Source organism: Trematomus bernacchii, unplaced genomic scaffold (genome assembly GCF_902827165.1).
Source record: "Trematomus bernacchii unplaced genomic scaffold, fTreBer1.1, whole genome shotgun sequence".
Classification (NCBI taxonomy): domain Eukaryota; kingdom Metazoa; phylum Chordata; class Actinopteri; order Perciformes; family Nototheniidae; genus Trematomus; species Trematomus bernacchii.
The window spans coordinates 604088-627078 of record NW_022987620.1 but is presented as its reverse complement, the minus strand read 5'-3'; the positions used below and the strand labels follow the sequence as shown (position 1 = coordinate 627078).

General features: G+C 41.9%; 1 protein-coding gene across 1 annotated transcript; it reads left to right on the top strand.

Annotated features, from left to right (window-relative positions):
- Positions 1-3714: 3714 nt before the first annotated feature.
- dnaja2a (DnaJ heat shock protein family (Hsp40) member A2a) lies at positions 3715-19249 on the top strand. The gene is made up of 9 exons (XM_034132746.1): positions 3715-3941; positions 5204-5263; positions 6695-6924; positions 8412-8492; positions 8578-8711; positions 8808-9004; positions 15252-15396; positions 15907-16034; positions 18105-19249. The coding sequence occupies exons 1-9, from the start codon at positions 3864-3866 to the stop codon at positions 18291-18293; spliced, it is 1242 nt and encodes a 413-aa protein (XP_033988637.1). The 5' UTR covers positions 3715-3863; the 3' UTR covers positions 18294-19249.
- The last annotated feature ends 3742 nt before the right edge of the window (positions 19250-22991 follow it).

Sequence of the window (22991 nt, the reverse complement as noted above, 5' to 3'; positions counted from 1 at the left end):
TGTTTTCTTCTGTAACATGACATCACTACGTAACACTAGCACTTCTATTGGCTAGCGCTCTTACACATCGTACATGATAGGCTAAGGGGCGGGACATCTGTAAGTGGTTGAGTAATCACAACAAAGCCAGCCAGCTAACCAATCACATAAAATGTGTTGAATTAATCTTTGCAGATATTTGTGTCTGTCTCTCACTCATTGCAGGCACATATTCCACACTCTTTCCTTTGCTGTCATGATGCATTAGTCCTGTGTAATGCTCAAGGCACCCTCTTATAAAGATGTGACCTTCAGAGGCTGCATGCATCAGGCTCTGGTGATCCTCTGTGACACAGATGCATGTAGTTCCAGGAGCCTGAAGGTAGATTTATGTTAATACATTATGCTGGTATGGAAAGCAGCATGTTTAGCTGGTTGAAGTTTAAATAATCATTTAAAGATTTGAATTTTTTTAATCTAAGCTTTATGTTAATGAGTTGATGAATATTCAAGGTAATATATCACCTAATAACTACTGTAAGAGCTATGCATTATTTATGTACACCATTTTTTAATTATCTGCAAAATACATTATAAGTAAAGTCATTATTGCTAGTTTTAAACACTCTAGTAAGTCTTCATAGAGTTGTTTTTTTGGGGAGTTCAAAATGATTTACAATATCTAAACATCTCTAGCTAACATGAAGAAACCTCAATGTAACATGGGCATTTAAGATGGCCATTCAATCAATTTACATTCAATGGATATGCTTCTTCTTTTTTTTTTACTTCTCACTGCATTCATATAAAGCAAAAACTGAACAAAACATGACATACATTCCCCAACACACAACGCACAAGCAGAAGCCGGGAAGCAGGTGTAGAGCACACCTGAGGCATACCACACTTCACAGCTGGGCCCTACATGCAGGAAAATAACCCATCCCAGCAGCCATCCATCTCACAGCTAAATGTTCAAGGGCCACGCAGGCAGATGAAAACCATAATGTTGTGTAAGGATAATGGTTAACTGATGTTAATTCAATTATGTAAAAAAAAAAAATGGAGTTCACTTCTTATTAGGAGTGACATACGGAAGCCCATTTCAACCAATGTAATGGAAAAAAAGATCCCATAAGTCCTTAGGTTTTTTACAATATCTTATAATAAGATAATAATTACTTAACCCTCTATAGCATGACTTGTTATTTTGGGAGGAAAACAATGTTTCACCATGTGTTTTAGGAGCTTGGGGGTCCCTGATATTATATCCATTTAAAAATAAATCAGGTTTATTGCCAGGTAAGTTTACACATACGGAATTTGATTTGGTATCTGGTGGTGCAAACATAAACAATCTATCTAAGAAAAATAAGTTGTGTGTGTGTGCGTGCATGCGTGCGTGCGTGTGTGTGTGTTAGGGCTGCACGATTTGGGGAAATAATCGAATTGCGATTTTTCTGACAGATATTGTGATTCGATTTGCGATATTTGTTTTTAAGCGACCCAACGGAAGTTTATTGTAAAATGCGGCCATATCTCCGGCTAGGAAGGTCGTATCAACGTGCTCCCGTCGAGCAACCCCGCAGCCCGAGCTACGAGTGAAAGAACAAAACTTACATGAAACTTCCGTTGGGTTGCTTTAAAGTCAAGCTTCAGTTTAAGATTCACCCTGTAATAGATGTAAAACATGTGATGGAGCATTTGTTTCACCAAACCATCTAGGAACGCTCCATTGGAAGCCATTTGGAAAAGTATTTCAAAAATACTTGGCAGGTGATTGGATCAGTCTGTCTATCACCTACTATCATGGGCCACTTCTGATTGGTTAACAATGACTGGTACATGTGGAGCACAGCACTTCTGATTGGTGTGGATGACTGACACACAAGAAGACATTTTTTTTTTTTAAATCGCAGGCTTTACGATTTGATAATTGCTTCACTTCAAATCGTGATTTCGATTTAAAATCGATTAATCGTTCAGCCCTGGTGTGTGTGTGTGTGTGTGCGTGCGTGCGTGCGTGCGTGCGTGTGTGTGTGTGTGTGTGAGGCAAGGCAAGTTTATTTATAGAGCACCTTTCAGCACACGGCAATTCAAAGTGCTTTACAAATGTAAATAAAGTAGAATACATGAATAAAAGCCATACAGCAGTGTGGATATAAACAGCTCACTCAAATGCAGCGACAAAAACATACTTTTTTGGCTGGATTTAAAAGTATTAAGAGTTGCAACGGACCTGCAGGATTCAGGGAGTTTGTTCCAGATAGTCGGGGCATAATAGCTAAACGCTGCTTCTCCATGTTTAGTTCTTACTCTTGGAACAGTGTAGGGGGTAGTCTGTGTATGCAGGTATGATTATAAGTGTTTCAGTCTGTCTTGAGTGTTTGTGTGCATTATTGTTTGAACCAGTGTTTGTTATTTTGACATAGCTCACATTTAGTAAGCATTGTAGATTGCATTGTGGACGGTTTTCCACCGAGGTTGGCAGGAACATCAACTTCTGCTACATCTTCGTGTTGCTCTTCATCCACAGACAAAGTATCATTGTCAGACACGCATTATCCTAATAGAACACAGGAAGCACAAATAGAAACACACATTTGAATTTGTTATTTACCTTTTCTTCATCCACTAATATGCTTGCCAAATAAACACTCTGCTGACTGATACTGACTGACCCTTAACCTTACTATTTCTCAAACATGATTCAGGGATCCACTCTTCCTGACTATTGTCCCCTTCACTGTCTTCACCGTCAGACGGAATGGCCCTAACAGATTGATCATGTCCCTTCTGCCCATAAAATGTGTTGGTGTCCATTTCCTGTAATTAAAAATGTGTTAGTGTCCATTTCCTGTAATTATCAGATAGTAAAGTAAACATATCGAATAGGTTCATCATTTTACACCTGAGTACATCTGCACACTTGCATGATATTGCCTGGACAAAAGGGGTCTAACTGCACAGTGTTGCCCTGAGGCTACGTACAAAAAACATAGTTTTAGCAAATAAAGAAAAATATAATAAGTCTTTAAACAATCAAATATAGTTGTTTTTTTACATATTCATGCACATGTTATCTTATTTATATACATTTTAAATATGTTATAAAGTGAAATGTTTCTTACCAAGTGGTGGTCCTGGTCCCATCTGGCTTTGCTTGCATAAAGACTGTTCTGCCCCCAGACAAAAGGTCACACCCATTATCATTCCCTCATTTTATTGGAAACAAACATGACATTATATAGGCCTATGTTTTAAAAACATTTAATAATGAAAGGTTTGTTACCTAGGGGCAACAGTATGCTATTATCTCAAAATTCTGACAAATGTCCTTAAACAATAAGGACCAATTACATCAACAAAATTATATAGTAGCTCAAAATAATGACACATTTTCTTTTTTTAAAGGACGTTGTATCTTAAAATAATGACTTAGTACCTCAAATGAAATGACTTAGTAGCCTACATTTAAAAAATGATTAGCCTACTGAGAACCTCAAATTAATTAATTAATGGCTGAACTCAAAAAAAGAGATTGTTTCTCAAAATATTTACAAAGTCTCCCCAAATAGCTTTTTAATATTTTAAGAAATGTTTTGAGTTTTAAGTCATTATTTGTAAAATGATGTTGCGTCATTCTGTGTATACTAAATAACATACTAAGTACTTCTTTAAAAAAAGTGTGTCATTGTAATAATTCAGAATGTTTTTTTCAATGAGCAGTAATGTGGTGTCCCCGCAGCCTGGAGGCAGCAGCGGCCCACACGGAGCGTCTCTCTTCCCGGAAACCGAAACACGAGGCGAGCAAAAACATTTTACACCGGCTCTTTCTCTTTGTCCACCCACCTCCCTGCTGAAGCAACATCCACAGCAACACCATGGCGACTGTAGTAGACACAAAACTATACGATATTCTCGGCGTGACTCCGAACGCTACTGAGAATGAGCTGAAGAAGGTAATTACACTGAAAGGTTTGAACAAACTACGAAATTACACCAGGTTTATGTTTGTGAGAGTCAATTGCTACAATCAGGAAATGCGTTGTTATGCACAGCAAGCTAGTTAGCCAACTTGCTAGGCTAACATGCTAACCGGCCTGGGTGTTCATGTGGCGATGCGGCTGTAATGTTAAATGTTCATGGGTTCTGTAATATCAGGGTTCTTTTTTATTTTAGCAACAGTCAATATGGATTTTCGTCTGGTTTTAAACAGGACAGTGAACTTGTGTGACGTTCATTAAAAGGGACATTGAGTTTGTTGCTTGTCACGTTACTAATAAGGCGATTGACCTCACGTTAGCTTTAGCTCAGGTGTTTGTCATCATGTCAGCTAGCTAACGTTAAGCCTGTCGAAGCTTCTGGAAACAGGTAACGTTAATTATAGTGTGTGTTTCCTAATGGCTGGAAAATCCTGACAGATAGCTTGATGATAAAGACATATTTATGGTGTGAAGAAATAATTACAATAAGTCGACTTCGAACCTTGCATTACTGAATGCCAATTTGACCGTACAGTAACGTTGCTATTATTGGTTGTCAATAATTACGGTCATGTTTTACGGTTTCACTTTCTGTGGGCATCAAGGCTTTATTTAACCTCCAGCCAGTTCACGAGATATAATGCTAACATTGAAGTATCGTTACATTGTTAACCTTAAATTAAAACTCCGCTAGCACAGGCTAACGCTAGCGGATGAGCTAACGTCACGTTACTGTTGCATGTAATTGTACCCATTTCAATCTGAGCTAAACCTGGTGTAAGTCTTTACATTGGTGTACGATATTAAATTCACTCACTTTATCAACGTTAGATTTTAAGAAAAAGGGTTGTCATGGTTCATAGGGCGATTTTTTAACGACATCTCTGGTTAGCGAGAGATGCTAATGAGCATACGCACGCTATGCTAAACGTTAGTGATTAAATTGTCAGACATTTTGAAGTACCGTTTTTTAGACAAAATGGTTATTAAGTCATGAGTATAATACAGTTAAAATAATTGGGTCTGTCGTTATATAAATCACCTGATAGCCACTTACTCGGTAAAACCATGAGAATAAACTTTCCATCCGTCAGTGCTTAACATCACGTGTGATTGCGTAACAAGTAGACCCTGTTCCTTCTTATGAATTTGAGTCATACAGGTGTGTGATTCCATTAAACAGCGCATTACTACAATGAGTATTATATAACTATGCTCTCTCTTTTATGTACTTCTAGTCATACCGGAAACTGGCAAAAGAATACCACCCTGACAAGAACCCAAATGCTGGCGACAAGGTAAGATATGTATGACAGTCCCTTCCAGTGGCAAGCTGTGACTTTTATACCTAGGCCCTCTGACCCCCCCCCCCTTCCCTCGAACATCGAGTTATTACGTCACAGCGTAGTAACAATTATAAATGAATTAAGTCGGCACGGCGGCCCACATTGAAAATGACTTGGGCCTACCTTTGATGATCAAATCACTTAAACACAGTCCATCCTCCTGTCCTTTTGGAAGTACTTGATGGCAGGGTCATGCAGCTGATCCTTTGCCACTCCAATTTATCATTGTAACTCAATCTTGAAAATGACTCGGTTAATAATTTCGCAACGATGTCATCACTATCACTGACATGAGCCATCATGAACGAACTTATGCTAATCATAAATCTATCGATTAGATTTATGATTAGAAAATTATAAAAGTAGGGTAGACATGTGGATATTATCCGGCTGAACAAAACGTGCATTTATCTAACAGGTTCGTTTTCCACAGACCTTATTTTCCAAAATCCTATGGAGAAATCCCATTGCTTTTTTATCGAGGGAACCCAAGCTTAGGCCTGTCACGATAATTAATTTTGTTGGACGATACATTTTCCCGGAAATTATTGCGATAAACGATAATATTGTCGGCACCGTTGTAAGACCATTTTAGACCACTGACATAATGATAATATATAATAATAATTCAAGAACATCCTTTCAAACAGAACTTTTTATTGAACATCCAACATGGCAAATGAAATGTGAAATAATATTCAAATCTATAAATTACATATAATAAATAAAACAAATTAAATTATAAAAAATTAATTAAATCACACGCAACCAAAACAATCAATTAAATAGACTCAAGCTGGAAAACAGAGCTCTCTCTCTCATATATATATATATATATATATATAATTATATTTAAAATAACATTTCCAAATAAATAAATCCTTCGAATCTGCCTGTTCAGTTTCTGTAGGAATGTGAAGGGTTAAATGAAAGAAGCTCATCTCTGCTAGGTGAAGACAGGAGGTGATTGGTGGTCCTGCTGTAAATTCACAGAGGGCCAGCTACAGTAACTCAACGAGAGAGTAATGTCAACTGACAGTACAATTGACCAATCATATCTTCCCTCTAAATGGGTGGGCTTTATTTTCGCGGACTTTATGACAAGTTCCCCCCGCTGTGAAGTTTATGCATGCGTGTTATAGAGTGGTGCAGTGTCCTAAAACCCGGAAGTAAGCTGCGCATGGTAGGCTTAGAAATAAGCCTCATGTGAGGATATTGCAACCTGAGAAATGCTTTGCCCAGAATAATGTCACTTAAGTTACCACAAAAGCTGAGGTGAAATATTAAAAGCTCTAAGTCCTGAGCTGTGTTTAATATGCTGTTGATATGATGTAAAAAATTACACCTCGTCACATTTTTTTGTACCTCTCTCTCAATACATAGTTCAAAGAAATCAGTTTTGCCTATGACGTGCTGACCAACCCTGAAAAGAAGGAACTGTATGACCGCTATGGAGAACAAGGCTTGCGGGAAGGCGGTGGGGGTGGCCCCGGGATGGACGACATTTTCTCCCACATCTTCGGAGGTGGACTTTTCGGATTCATGGGTGGCCAGGGGAGTCGCGCCAGGAATGGAGGTCGGCGGAGAGGAGAGGACATGGTCCATCCACTCAAGTAAGAGTAAGCTTGTACACTGATGTATAGGCTTTTTCAGTTGAATGCTTGTACTAGGGTTGCACAAATAATTAAAATGTTATCAAATCCCAATATGGACAACCACAATATTGAAATAGCAGGAAGCACAATTTTTGTTAATAACATTTTGAATAAGGTATTGTGCATCTGCAGCAATCTCTAGGCTTACAAATGGTTTTCTACTGACCCAACAAAACACATTTGTTTGGTGCAGATCCACTTAAAAACCAACCCAAAACCATTTAATATATTTGTATATATAAAAAATACTTCTATATCATAGCGACATCACTATGTTACACTTCCGCTTGTAACTTGATTAACCAGTTAACCAATCAGAGCAGACAGTGGTGCCCTTTTTTTTTTTTTTTACTTGGATGCATGTAGACATGTCACAGTAGAGCTTCAAAATACAAATATCAACCTGAAAATGAGCATAAGTCAAAGTCCAACTTTATTGTCAATCTTTTGTGTGCACAGACAGAGATCGAAATACCGTTTCCCACAATCTCGAGGAAATGGGGCCCTTTAAAAGTCCATGGTTTTATAATAGGCCAACATTGTACTCCAACACTTCTGTCTTGTGTCACTAATGGCGCATTTCCACTACACGGTCGGCCTCGGCCACACTCGGTACGGCTCGGTACGGCTTGGCCGCGTTGGGCCTTAACAGGGCCGACTCACTTCATGCTGCGCTTCCATTACAGTTTAGGAACTGGGGTAGTTACTATAGTAACGCAGTGTAGGCGGAGCCGTGACGTCATCTTCAATGAGAAATGCAGAAACACAACACAGCCGTTAGCTGTGAGCACTCAGAGCTCACAGCTCCTTAAATATGTTCAGAAACTCGACAAAAGTTAAACAAGTACACACCACAGACTGCCTGTGTCATGGTGAATACAGTCGCTGCCTTATTTATGTCTGTATAGGCCGTTGTTGTGAGTGTGGACGGTCGGGGCATATACTGCGTTAGCTTAGCCAATCTCCATCTAGAAAAACACGAATTTTAAAAGGTTTTTCGCCTGCCGTCTGTCTGCAGACTTGACAAAGCATTAATTCATGGTTTTTACTAACCGGTATCAGTATGTTGTTACTTCGGCATCATTTTGAAACGTGTATTACAATTAAATCACGGTCAAATATGTCCATCTTGTTGTAGTTCTAGCCCTCTTGCCAGCGCTCCTCTCTCTAGTTTAGCATACTCAGCCCGACTCAGTCCTGTTTGTTGGCCCCGATAGAACCACAATTTTCTAGGGCCAGAAAAGAGGGGAAAAAGTGGCCCCGCGCCGTGCCGCGCCGGAACGAGGCCTAGTGGAAGCACAACCAAAAAAGGGGACGGCACGACACGGCACGACACGGCACGACACGGCACGACACGGCACGACACGGCACGCTTAAAGCGAGCTACGCGCTGCAATGGAAATGCGCCATAAATAGTCTCTAACCATCACACTTTTTTACTACAGGGTGACACTGGAGGACGTTTACAACGGGAAAACGACTAAATTACAACTTAGCAAGAATGTACTGTGTAGCACTTGTAATGGGTAAGTTGTAAAACCAACATTGATTATTTAGTCTTTTGCTGTGTTTTTGTGCTTTTCTAACAATAAATCCATGTCATTTGTGTAGGCAGGGAGGCAAGACAGGCGCTGTACAAAAATGTACAACATGTAGGGGACGAGGCATGCGCATCATGATCAGACAGCTGGCCCCAGGAATGGTCCAACAGATGCAGTCTGTGTGTACCGATTGTAACGGAGAAGGTAAGGCGAACTAAACCGTGATGAAGCAGTTTGTCTGTTTTATTAGCCTGAACACACTCCTAACCTTCTCTCCTTTAATCCTTTAACCCACTCCAGGTGAAGTTATCAGTGAGAAGGATCGCTGTAAAAAATGTGAGGGCAAAAAAGTCCTCAAGGAGGTGAAGATCCTGGAGGTGCACGTGGACAAAGGCATGAAGCACGGCCAGAAAATTACCTTCGGAGGGGAGGCTGACCAGGCGCCTGGCGTCGAGCCTGGAGACATCGTCCTCGTCCTGCAGGAAAAAGAGAATGAGGTAAGAGGGCCATTCCCCCAATACTGTATTAAATAGGGATGGGTATCGTTAAGGTTTTAACGGTACTACTACTTTTATCGATACCGCTTATCGATCCGGTCCTTTAACGGTACTTTTATCGGTTCTTTTGATGAAAAAAAAGGTAACTAAACAAATTGTAAACAAAATGAACATTGCTTTTTATTTAAATTAAATAAATAATATTTCACATCAAAAGAAACAACAATGTTTTAACAAATCGTATTAAATAATCTAATGACAGAATTGTAAACCGAATAGCTGAAACTTTAACAAAATAAATAACTCGGTTACCTCTAATCATTAACCCATGTTTGTATCATTGAGTTAACTCCGTGTGTTGCTGCTAGCATACATAATACCTGACGTGGAAACGTTACTTGTGGATGGGGCTACAGAGCTACTAGAAAGACAGTCAAACCCGGTGCATTTCTCCGTCTGAATGTGGTGCACTTTTGCTAAATGTTTAGACAAACTGCTCGTGTTACCGCCCTTACATGCTAAACTCTTATTGCACTTTTGGTAACGAGCATTGTCCACATCGAGACGGGTAAAGTTTAACCACACCTTGGAGCGCTTAGTTCTCTCTGCCATCTCCGCCGTGTGTGTGTGTGTTGTATGCATGTAGCAGCTGAGTGTGTGTAAACTGCCCGCCCCCTCGCACACAGATGGGGGAGAGAGATATTTCGTCTGGATTGGAAAGATCGAAAATACATCCTAGATGCATTTTTTTGTCTTTTTGCATATTAGAAACAGAGTTGGCGACACTAGGACTGCAATATAATGTTTATGTAGCAATAATACATATGACATATATTTTTTAAATGTCTCCAGTACCGATAAAAAGACCGATAACGTTGGAGCTTAACGGTACCACGGTCTTTAATAATTCAGCCCCGGGGCCCGTTTAACCGGGACTCGGTACCCATCCCTAGTATTGAACTTAATTTTAATGTATTTATTTAGAATGCTGCATCAGGAAAAAAAAGAAAATCAGACTTACTGTTGCTGCTTAAAACTCTTCTCATTTAGTTGGTTATTTTGCAAGCTCAAGAGCGTTTGTAAAAATGTTTTTAAAGGGATTTTTTTACTAATGTAAAGTTTGTCTGATGATGGGAAGAAAGAAGATTTTTTTATAATAGAGATTTATTTACTAAGATGTATCTGTTTCCAGTGCACAAAAGAAGGATAAATAACACTACAAAATATCTCGAAAAAAGCATCGGTATTGGCATCGACCAAATTGTTATACTGCTACTATCTGAGAAATGGGCATCCCTATAAGTTACTAATTATATCCTGCACATAAAAAGATGACCGTGGCTCTAAACCAACTTCCCTCCCCGGGCCACAGCTTCCCACTGATAGATTCTTTAGAGATCATATTGTTGAGCATTGTGCCTGTGAGTTAGGCCTGTCACGATAATTAATTTTATTGGACGATACATTTTCCTGGAAATGATTGCGATAAACGATAATATTGTCGGCACCGTTGGAAGACCATTTTAGACCACTGACATAATGATAATATATAATAATAATTCAAGTACATCCTTTCAAACATAACTTTTTATTGAACATTCAACATTGCAAGTGAAATAATATTAAAATATATAAATGATATATAATAAATAAAACTAATTAATTAAATTATAATAAATTAATTAAAGGTGGGGTAGGTAAGTTTGAGAAACCGGCTCGAGATACACTTTTTGTTATATTCCATGGAATGCTCTTAACATCCCGATAGCAATGAATATTTTAAGTGCTTTGACAAAAAATCCATAAAAAAATGTCATCTGTGGAAGCAGTAGTACTGTAAAAAGCACGACCAATCATTTTAGCCGGCCCGGCTAAAATAACTGGATGGCCTACCTGCCGGTCAGCCTTCCATCTGTGCACAAACTTATCTCGTGCCCTCATTGGTCATGTGCACGTTCGTGTGTGTTGGAGGAGGGGCTCTGTAAGGAAGTGGCAGATTTTTTCCGGCTGTGTATTTTCAAATTCTAGCGATCTCGAGCTGGTTTCTCCAAAATTACCTACCCCACCTTTAAATCACACACAACCAAAACAATCAATTAAATAGACTCAGGCTGGAAAACAGAGCTCTCTCTCTCTCTCTCTCTATCTATCAATAAATAAATAAATATGAGCACACATTGTCTCACAAGCAAAAAAAAACTCCTTAAAACAACAGTCAAGTGTACAGTCCACTGTCCATACAAAGACCCAGATGCCTCAACAGGCCATATCCAAATCTGTTTTTCAAAGTTTTCGAGCAAGGAACACCAACATGTTTGCATTGTCGGGCAAATGCATCTTTGATTGTAAACTGTCGGGAAGGTGGGGGCTCTCCATCTCCAGCTGCCGTCTTTGCTACCAGCTGGGAAAACGGAATGGGGTGGTTGTGTTTTTGGTGTAGTTTAAAATGCGTGGTATTGCCTGCTTTTGTCGCTACCTTTTTTAAACAAATGCGACACACCGCCCGGCTCATTCAAGTCCGTAGGTTCGCCTCGTTGATTTGGCTTGAATCCAAAATACTGCCACACCGGAGAATCGAGATGTGTAGTTAGGTTTTGTAACCAATTCCATTTCACTTTAAATTCCCCGCGAGTAACTCACAAGTTGTCTCCCGCTTGTCGCTGTATTATTAATGTGGCTGCTGCACGTGCACGCGGAGTGTCCTGACCTGGCTGTGTGTCAGCCCCGCCCATCACAGCGCGCCTGGCCGGCAGCCACAGCGCGCCTGGCCGGCAGCCACAGCGCTCCTAGCTAAAATGCTGGTCACATCCTTATGTAAACGGCAATTTATCGAGCTCAGAAAAGTTATCGAGTCCATTTTTATTTATCGTACGATAAGTCAATTTATCGATTATCGCGACAGGCCTACTGTGAGTTCTCTAAATGCATAAATGTACCATGTCTGCAACATATGTCTGCAAACATCCATTTGTTCTTCTTGGCAGCTACATCAAACACAGGGATGTGGGTGCATAGGAGATGCCTTTGTATACGTTGTCTAAACAAAAGGCTATACTTGAGTGGAGTTTGATTTTAATCTCCAAAGCAAACGTTTTTTTATGATTGGAATTGCCATGTCGGTTTTGGGGAAAAAACGGACTAGATGGAAAAGCAGCAAAAGATGTGCAAATCCCCACGTCAAACATTATCAGCTAATGCTTTATTACGATCAGATTATAGATCAACCATAAATCACAGAAAACAGCTACTGCATGATCTCCTTCAGTTGTCTGCTTTTCTTGGTCCCTTTGATGCATTGTGTTTCTTGTAGCTTTTTTCGCATTCCACCCTAGGCTGTTATACAAACCATGTTATGGCCTGCCTTTTAGATTTTGACATATGAAAATCATTTATTTGAGAGCAGTTTTGCTGTTTTGGAAGTATTTGGCATTTTGCTGTCAGGAATGTTGTCTCTTGATGAAATACATGATGTAGATTACGGGAGGTAGGTTTGTCCTGGAAATAAAGCAGCTAGAGGGAAATTTGAAGCATTTTAACACCTTGCACACTTATATCAGATACACAAGATGTCTACTGTGCTTTTCTCACAGGAGGCTTTACAGTGTATACAGTATACAAAACACTATGTTCTTAGTCCCCGCTGCGCAAAGGGAAAAACTCCCATAAACCTCACAAATGGGGGGGGGGGGGGGGGGGGGGGGGGGGGTGAAATGGAAGAAGCCGGGAGCAGGGATCCCTCTCCCAGGATGGATAGGCATGCAATAAATGTTGTGTGTATCAATTAGAGGCAATACAATTACGACATGGACAATCCAAAGGACAAAAATAACACAATCCTAAAAATCACCTTTGTCTCACAGTAACAAAGATACAGGGTGTTTCTCAATGTCGAGGACGCTTCCTTGGTAGGACATGTCTTCCGAGTCAGGTCCTTCAGAAGCGAGGCAAGAATCCTTCCTAGTCTCGGAAAACGAAGAATTGTGGAACAGGCTAACAGGTGTGCGTCATATGCGAGGCCCCGCCTTGCATGGAGTGCGTTTTCCGCCAAAGATTTTGGAAATTGGTCCATGCGCAAAGCATTGTGGGGATTTTAAGACCGCGGAGAATACACATGTGCAGCCTCGAAATTTCCTGCAATGAAGGACGCCGGCCTCGGTAGAATTCCAAGGATCCTGGACATTGGAACAGTCCTTCGGCGGCACTCGATGACGTATCATCCTTGAAATAGTGGCTCTGGAGGAGCCTTCCTCGACATTGAGAAACACCCACTGACTGATTTCCACCTAGTGAGTTCACTTAACAAGTTTAATGATAAATCCGATTTTCCTCTCGCAGTTCAGAAAAATAAATGAAATAGTGTTTCTGTGTCAGTTACACGTGGCAGATGGGTCCAGTTGGTGGTGCTTCACACCTCTCCACCGTCTGAGTGCCAACTGCCAGATTGTCTTGACAGCTCTGCGCCGTCACAGCGTTACATAGCTCAAACTTAGAGCATGGAAACATGCCACGATGAATACAGCAAGTGCTTGATATTTTCTCGTTTTTGTCACACCAGACACTTTCTCAAATATACAGTTCTTACAACAATATTTTAACTTTCACTACACAACGTGGCACATTAGTCAACTTCAGCTGAGGGCAGATCCACCAACACGTTGTTGGCAGTATGTGCAGAGTTAGAAATCCTTTTTTAGTCCCAGAGGAAGAACATTTACAGCGTTACAGATTAAGGGCAAGTTTAAGAAAAAGAGTAGACTAACATAATAAAGAAGTAAGCTCGCAGCAAGCAGAAGTAAAAAATAAAATAATAAAATGAGTGCACATCCATGGTAAAAAATAAGTAAAAGCATTATAAAAAAGTAAGTTAACAGCCAGTAAGTAAGTTTGTGGGAATTGAAAATCACCAAAATAAATGTGTCCCAATTAATGAAAAGCAGCTGACCAAGCTAACTGTCCTTCTATCTGACGATGCAGAGTGATTTTGTGTCCTCTGGAGCAGCAGGCTGAGCTGTAGCTCTGCCTCAGGCGCTCTCTCTCTCTAAGGAGCCATCCGTCATTGGTGTCAGTTTATGTAAGTGGTTGGTGGAGGCAAAATGGCCTACTACAGAAATACAGATAACACTAACATGTATTGTGGATGTTACTGACATTCCAGTAGAAAGTAAGGTGTGATAATTGAAAATATACATAGTTGTTGTCTAGACAGGCTGGTTAATTTGCGTCTCTGTGCATTTAGTAAACAAGATGAATACAATTTAGCTTTGTCATAAAGCCTTTGTATAGGTAACTGAACCATAACCGCTTTCACACCAAGTACTTTGCCGTACTTAGTTCCCAGCACTTAGTACCCCCATGGAACTAAGAGCCGATCGCGTTCATACCGGAATAAGTCCCTGAGGGAAGATTACGCAAATGAAGCCGCTGACGTCACTTCTTCTTCTTCTGCTTTGGGCTTACTGGCAGGCCGCAAACAACTTCACGGCGTATACTGCCGGCCGGAAGTCCCCGGCGTTCTTCCGAGTAAATCGCCAGAACGCCGACACCTCCTCATCACTCCACCGCTCCCATGTTTTTTTTTGTGTTGCCATAAGTTATTCTCTCTCCGTTTCTGCGCTGGGCTAATGCTAATGCCAGCAAATACAATGGCGGCTTCACACAACTTTTCGGGAGTTTTACGGGGCGTGGTTTGCATTCCGCCCAGCCAATCAGAAATTGGAACTTTTTTCTCCCCACGAAAGTACCACCTCTCTAGCAGGGACTAAAAAGGTGGGAAAAGTTCTCATGAACTAAGTTCTCTTTTGCGGCTTTCACACCAGCGCTTTTCCCATTCTAGCTCCGTGCTAGAGCTTTTCTGGTTCAGCTCCGGTTTCCCTTTTCTGCTCCCGCTTTGTTCACACCGCCCAGAGCCCGACTGGTGCTGCCGCTGCTGCGTCATGACGTCACCGTTTACATCGCTGATTTGCTCCCCAACGGCGCTCACAACAACGGGGGACTGCGTCGGGTCGATGATCGTGTTGCTTTTAATCATACGAAGCCAGATTAAATTAAATATTTTTTAGATAATCCCTAATTTTGTATCTTATTCCACTGTACGTTTTGATGCTTGCAATGCTGCTTTTGCCCAGCAGATGCTGCGGGTCTGTTGATTGTGAGAAAACTGGTCATTTGATGCCATTGATCAAATGTCCCATGGTCAATAATGTTGGTATAAAGCTGCTTTTAACTGTCCGTTTCTCTCTGCTTTCAGACATTCAGGCGAGATGGTAAAGACCTGTTCATGAACCACAAGCTGGGGCTGGTGGAGGCGCTGTGCGGTTTCCAGTTCATGCTCAAACACTTAGACGGGAGACAGATCGTTGTGAAGTACCCCGCTGGCAAAGTCATCGAACCAGGTTAATACTCTCATACTGTTTTTAACCAATCAAATGTACATAATTATAATTAGAAACGTAAATATCACCTACTTGCAGGACAAGGAAGTGTGTAACATTAACATGCCCTCTTACCGGAGCACACTAAATAACTTTAGTGTATATTGTTCAAGGGTTTCACACGTTCTCCTTACACCCACAGGTATTCCTGTGCACTATTGTCCTAACCAAAAATATTCTTTAATTTGACCATATCTGGCCCCTTCTCTCACTTCCCACAATGCATGTATCATTTCATTTTCGCGACACAGGGACTCATCGCTTGGGTCCTGTTGGGATGCACACACTGTCAACACTCAGTGAAACTAAGCTGGTTAAGAATCGGCCAAAAAAATCCCATCAACACATTAGGGCCGCTTGAGGCAAACTTCAGCGGAGAGAATATAGCGAACCATGATAGGCGTTTTTTTGTCGTTCAAGTTGTGAATAAACCCTGTCTAATCTTCTTTTTTCCTGCTGTATCTTTTCCAGCCGCTGTCAGGGTGGTGCGAGGAGAGGGCATGCCACAGTACCGTAACCCCTTTGAGAAGGGAGACCTGTATGTCAAGTTTGATGTCCAGTTCCCAGAGAACAACTGGATCAGCCCCGAGAAGCTTGTGGTACGACATTACCCCTTTAACTGTTAACTGACTATCATCTTTTAGCATTCTTTGGTTCATTACAGTGTGTAGAAATACATATTTAGAACAGCTTTGAGCTCCATCTAATGCTGCATACTCCAACATTGTTGGTTATAACGTATGTACTTATCATGACGTATGGAGTCAGATTTAGAGCTAGACATCCCAGAGTGATTTAGCAACCTCAGCAGCAACTCAAATCTTAAACACACATTTAGATTTCCCTCTGAAGCGTTTCTTTGTAGATTTGTATAAGGGAAACGGTACAGTAAGCTTTTGGCTCTAGTCTTTCTTCCTTAATGTACAGTGAGCATACACACCTCACTTTCTGCATTCATATCATTTCTAATGTATTATTGAAAGGCTGGAGATCATAAATGCAGCTGAATGTATACAATTAATTCAAGGATTAGCTATTTTGCTTATGGATAAGGTCACTGTTTGAGCACTTGCATTCATATGGTAACACTTTTTATTCTCCTATAAGATGTGGAACTCTTGAGTGTTAAAGGTCCCATGTCATGCTTTTCCAGTTATTACCCGTCCCCTTGTGTTATGTAGCTTTTTCTGCATGTAAACGGTCAGCAAAGTCACAAACCCTCAAAGTACACCCTGTAGCGAGTAAAACTCTAACACCGAAAATACCTGTCTATGCTGCCCCAGAACGCCTCGTTGGAGATTTGTCTTTTTCAAATTTTTTCTTCCGGAGTATAGTGACGTAACGAGTATAGTGACGTAACGAGTATAGTGACGTAACGGCTCCGCGGATTGGTCCATTTGGACCTCCTCACATACACACACTCACTCAGCCTTATATCTTTTCTCAGCCGCGGCTCTGCGGGTTTCTCACAGCCTGTGTGTGTGCTCAGGCTGAGTTTCGCGCTGTCTCGCAGAACCCACGCAGCAACCAGGAAACCACACCAGTAACCCAGCTCACACTGTCCACTCCTCGCAACAGCGAGCCCCGCAACATCCCGCCAACACGGCACCCAGACCCCACGCAGCATTCTCATCTGTTTGTCCTTACTGGTGTCATTTTCTGGTTGCTAACGCCATTGTAACACATAATCACTGATGTTCCGCTGTAACGGTGGTAGACTCATCAGAACAGAGTGGGCGAGCTGACCAAAGGTGCGCTAGTGAGCACGCTCATGAACTGTTCGCCGAAGCCTCGCAGCGGGGTGACTGTGTGGAGCACATAAAGCAGACCCTTCACGCGATAGAGAGGGGTAGAGCGAGGGATCGCAGATGCCGTCGTGCTCGCGGACGGATACAAAAAATTAAACCTAAATGGCTCGCGAATTATACTTTGTAAAGTCTATGTGTGGGAAACCCTGCTATCTTACCAGTTCTTATGCAACTCGCAAATCTCTCTCTCTCTCTCTCTCTCTCAAAAAATGTTGGTGCGCAAATGCGCTTTTTTTCAAATGATCCGGTGCTCTTTTTATGGCGGGGGGTGCGCACCTGCGCACCAGTTATGTGCAGCCCTGGTTATATAGCTTTTTGTGAATGCTAATGGTCTGTAAAGGCTAAAATCCCAAAGTTCCCTCCAGAGGGAGTTTTTCTAACACACACTCCCCTCCCTGCCAGAAACACCTCCATTAGACTCATTTGTTTACTTCCATAACATATTGACATCACTCTAACGCTTGCGCTTCTATTGGCTAGCGCGCCAATACATTGTACGTGATAGGCTAAGAGGCGTGACATATTTAAGATGTAATCCAATCACAATAGAGCTGACCAGATAACCAATTGGAGCAGACTGGGCTCTGGTTTCAGACAGAGGGTGAAAAGAGGTGCTGCAGCACAGGCAGTATGAGAAAAATAAATAGCTTTTTGAACATTAGAGCATGGAGACATGTCCCAGGAGAGGCACACAATACAAATATGAAACAGAAAATGAGCATAATAGGGCCCCTTTATTTTGTTTGTCAGTAACGGCACATTCGTCCTGTATCTCTGCCACTACTGACCCCACTGGCGTGTAACAAGAATGGTGAGACTTCCTGTTTAAGCCCCATTCTGATGAATGTGTTCCATGTGTAGGAGCTGGAGGACATGCTGCCCTCACGGTCAGAGCCGCCCATCATCACGGCAGACACGGAGGAGGTGGACCTGCAGGACTACGACGTCAGCCAGGGCTCATCAGGCGGGGGCCGCAGAGAGGCCTACAACGACAGCTCTGACGAAGAGGGGGGCCACCACGGCCCGGGGGTGCAATGTGCCCACCAGTAGTCCTCACACACACTCACACACACCCACACATGACCCACGTTGTACTTGGGGAGAAAATGTAATGAGTTGCAGAGTAAACAAGGAGGTAGGTCGGAGTGAGAGGGCTTCCTCAGACACAGATCAAAGCGACATATTGAATCATGGCACGGGGAATCGCTGATTTATGTTATCGACCCGTGTGCTCGGATCTTTTTGATCTTTGTCTGAAGAACTCGACACCGGGGCAGCCAAAGACTTTCCACTGCACCTGAAACAGATTCAGACACTTTAAACGGCAAATTCAGGTCGAAATCATTTATTGTATTTAAGATGTATCAAAACAAAAAAGGTTGCCCCTGTGAATGCCATGTAGGACTTATGATCTGGTGTTAAGGTGACCCCCCCCTCCCCCCCCCTCTTCTCCTACCCGTTTGTCAGCCCCCTTTAAAGACCATTCCCCTCCGCTAATGGGAGCTCCAGATCTGTCGAAAGAAAGGAATGTTTCTTGTTTGCCGAGTGTGTGACTTGCATTTTGTTTTCATAGTATTTACATAATTAATTTAAGAGCTACATGCATACGCACAGACCAAGCAGCTGAGCAATGTGAAGTGCAGATCCTCGGGACTCGTGTGTTCAGGGTTTCCTCCACTCGGCGCTATCTCTAGGATTTGTTTCTGATTTTTACAGCTTTATTTCCTTTGTAGGTTTTTACTTGTTTATTTTCCTTTTCTTTATATTTTAATTCAAACAGAGAATTGGTGTGTATATCATTGAACTGGTTGTTGGTAAGCTTCATCAGCTGCTGTACTCAAAGTTGTGTGGATTTTAAAAATGAGGAGAACATAAAGCCTGTATCTGTGCTGAGACCATGTGCATGTTAAAAAGCTTTGGTTCCCGCACTTATCAAACATCAAATGAAGCAGCACACTTCTTAAGAAAATGTCTATGAAGTTGTTGAATAAATTGTTGAAATATCACTTTGTGTGGTGATCTGCTTTTTTCTTATAAATGGTTAAGTGATGTTTTGTGATCTTTTATAGGGTTGCATAGAACTAGCTTTGTTCTTTCCGGAAAACAATGCGTCAGTGACTAGCTAATCCACAGATACCATCAGCGTTAAAGCCAAAATGTCTTGATGCTCATTTTTAGATCCACTCAAAGTTTCCATCATTAGTCACCCTATAAAAGTGAATGAGATCACACTCCATCCTCAATGCATTCTGTGTCAATGGAAACAATTGCAGACAAACATACACTGATGACTTGTGTGAAGTTGGGTGTTAGGAGAACGATAATCTTATGTCCCCCTGGCTGTGTCTTTGCCAAAACTGTAAGCTGATAGTTTTTTGAGTTTGAGCATGTAGGTCGCTTTAAGGGGTAACACATTTTGTTCAATCTAACAAAACTACCTGGTTAAATCATTTTCCTGTGAAAAATATTTCATTATAAACATTCTACTTGCAGGTTATTCTTTGGCTTCACACTCTGCTAGATATATTTATTTCAAAACGTTCAATATTAAAGGAAATATATTTATTGAGAATAATCATTAACAATCAACTCGTTATGATATGAATTCATACATTATTCTGAAATAGTCCTTTTTCAAAAGTGTATTTAGAAGCCTATATTGATTCTTATATACTAATGGTCATGGCTTTCGTCTGTTTTTCAAATGCAATATGGTATGCAATAGGCAGTGGTGGCTCCAAATAATCGAGCATATCAGGGACAGCCAGGCAAGGGGTTGCATGCATCCTTTCATTTGATCATTTTCGCTGTTAGCGACAACCATTAATGAATGAATAAAGAAAAGAGAAGACACGATAATAGCCGAAGACCGTATGCACGTATTTTTGAAGAGGAATTCACATGAGCATGTCATATAATTTACAAAATGCCAAAAATTGCTCTACCACAGCAGTGGTGTAGCCACCATAGGGCCAGGGCGGGCCCAGGCCCACCCAGTTTACTCATTGGCCCACCCTGAGAAAGCTTCGGTGTAATTTTTTTAGTTTTTTTATTATTATTATACATTTTTATATTCACCCATTGAGAATATCCAAGCATTCAAAGTGAAATTCAAGTGAACAAATATCGAGTTGAATTACTGTTGTATGTGTTTTATCTGAACGGAACTCATTTCCGGTAAAAACTGGTTGAGGTGGTATGAAGATTTTCCCTGGGTGGAATACAGCGCAAGTAGGCACGCGCTTTTCTGTCAAATGTGCAGACATGTCCCCAGCCCAGGAGCTGAAGGTGCATTCACGAGGGATGGATATGTAGACTGGAAGCACCTGCGTAACTCGTTGGAGAGACATAAAAAAAGCGAGGACCACTGCAAGTCCATGAGCAGGTTTGAATGCTACAACCTATTGTTGCTGTTACCTAGTGCAATAAAAGAGTTACCTAACGATTGTAAATAACCCAATTTGTGTTCTGTGAAACTGAAACGGATATTACATTGTTTTTGTTACTTTCGTTGCAGTTGTATGCAGTGGCGACTGGTCATTAGGGGCACAGCCCCACCTACTGTCAGCAGAAAGTATTACAAATAATGATTACAAAAATGCAAAAAAAAAAAAAAAAAAAAATATAAAATATATTTTAAGATCATGTTTAATCATCTGATTCGTCTGTACATTGCTGTTTTAGTCTGTGTTCTTCTAATTAGTGTGTCTACAGTCACAGTGTGTGCCTATTGAGCTGTTTAGAGCCATGTGGGACAAAACCTGATTATGCCCCTTCCTCTCGCTGTGAAGTGAACGGTGACTGTAAAAACTACACTGCGCATGCTCAGAGTATTTTGTAATGTAATGTGTGTGGCAAAAAAATAATGACCAGAGGGGCACGGAGCTACCATCCCCACCATACGTCATCTCAAATCATTCAGAGCTGATTGGCTGTAAGTACGTGTGCCGCGAAAAGTGTGGTGCTTGAAGAGGAGAGGAGAGCGCTGCAGTGGCGCGTCCTAAAACCAGGAAGTAAGCACAAAAAAACAATGAGATTTCTCCAGAGGATTTTAGAAAATAGCTCGAAATAAGATCTGTGGGAAACGTACCTGTTAGATAAATGCACGTTTTGATTAGCCGGATAACATCCACATGTCTACCCTACTTTTATAATTTTTTTATCATAAATCTATGGATTAGATTTATTTTTTACTTTTGAAACTACAAGAAGATAAGGAGGACTTTTACAAAAAAGTAATAGAAATGTTTGTCCAGAAGGATAGGCAAATGGACTTCATCTTCAAGTCAAGGTAAGACCGCCATTTTATTGAAAATGGGATCTTACGAAGAGAGAACAATTCAATATTTAAATGATAAAATTACATTTTTTGGGTATCCTTTTGTTGAACTGTCTGTTTAAAATTAATCGAAGCATCAGACAAAAAAAGCTTTTGAAAATAATATTATATTTTGGTTTAGGTCAAAATATAATATTTGTAAACCTGAAGAGTCAGTGCCAGTGCCTCACCAGCCATGAACCTCACTGCACGTCACTGCAGAAGCTTATATATAGACATCTAAGTTTTTTGTGCCCCACCACTTTTGTACATATAAAAACGCCACTGGTTGTATGGTTAAGTTGGGATTTTATATGTGGGGGGGCTCTGTGTGGAGGTGCGAGAGGGGGGCGGAGGTTGAGGATCTCATTATTTGACCTTAAGGGATATACACTGTGGCCCTAAAGCAACTACTCCATTATCTGTATCAAATGCACACATTGATGCCACCAAATGTCACAATAAAAATAGAAAGTACTACAAATAAACTGGAATTCATTTACATCTTAAATTATTAATATATTGTAGTGCCGAGAGAAGGGAGTCGGAGGCGGTGCATCGGAGGTGCAAATCTCTCTTTATTGGGGAGCAGAAATCGACGTGCTGTCGGGTTGCAGGAAAGAGGAGAAGAGAAAGTGAAAGGGACACACACTGTAGGTACCCCGGAGGTACCGTCAACATATATGTCCGGGCGGAAACAATACCCCCAACCTGTAGTTCCCGGATTGAATTATGTAACCCCAGTGTATGAATCAGTGATCACTACACAAGCCCCCCCAGAATTCAACCATGGACACAATCCTCGGAAGCACCACAGAGGCCGAGGAGGGCGGGCCATGGAACGGGCCGTCGGAAGGGGGCCGCAGGAGAGGGTAGGGGCCCCAACGAAGGCGAGGGCATCCCCACCGGAGGGCGGGTGGCGGGCCGGAACGGGCCGTCGTCAGGGGGCCGCAGAAAGCAGGGTCGCTGTGTCGAGACCAGGGGACGGGCGTGAAAAACCCGGTGGTCCCCAGCAGGGAGGAGCGCTGCCCGGCCGCAGGCGAAGGCACAGCGGCGGCGGGCACGAAGTCCTCGGGAGGAAGGAGCCGTGTCCCCGGGAGGAAGGAGCCGTGGACAGGGGAGAAGCCAGACGGGGCGCCGTCGAGGCGAACCGTGAGCCGCGGTTAGAGGTGAGGCCAGGCAGGGTCCCGAAGCGCGCCACCCACAGGCCGATGAAGGCATGGGCGACGTCCGGAACCGCCGAGGCGAGGGAAGAGGCGAGACGGGGTCCAGAAGCGCGTCACCCACGGGCCGAAGCAGGCGCGTGTGACGTCCGAAACCGCCGTCGAGGTGGTGACAAAGCGAGAGGGTCCACACGAGGCCAACCAGACATGGCCGAACCTCCTCTCAGGCACCAGAAAAAAACTCAAAAAGGTCATCCTGTCCACGAT

Bases quoted from the DNA above. Each gene is read 5' to 3' on its own strand.
- dnaja2a (XM_034132746.1), top strand. From the start codon at position 3,864: ATGGCGACTGTAGTAGACACAAAACTATACGATATTCTCGGCGTGACT. The intron at 5,264-6,694 runs GTAAGATATGTA...CTCAATACATAG, and splicing joins ACCCAAATGCTGGCGACAAG to TTCAAAGAAATCAGTTTTGC. The intron at 15,397-15,906 runs GTTAATACTCTC...TATCTTTTCCAG, and splicing joins TGGCAAAGTCATCGAACCAG to CCGCTGTCAGGGTGGTGCGA.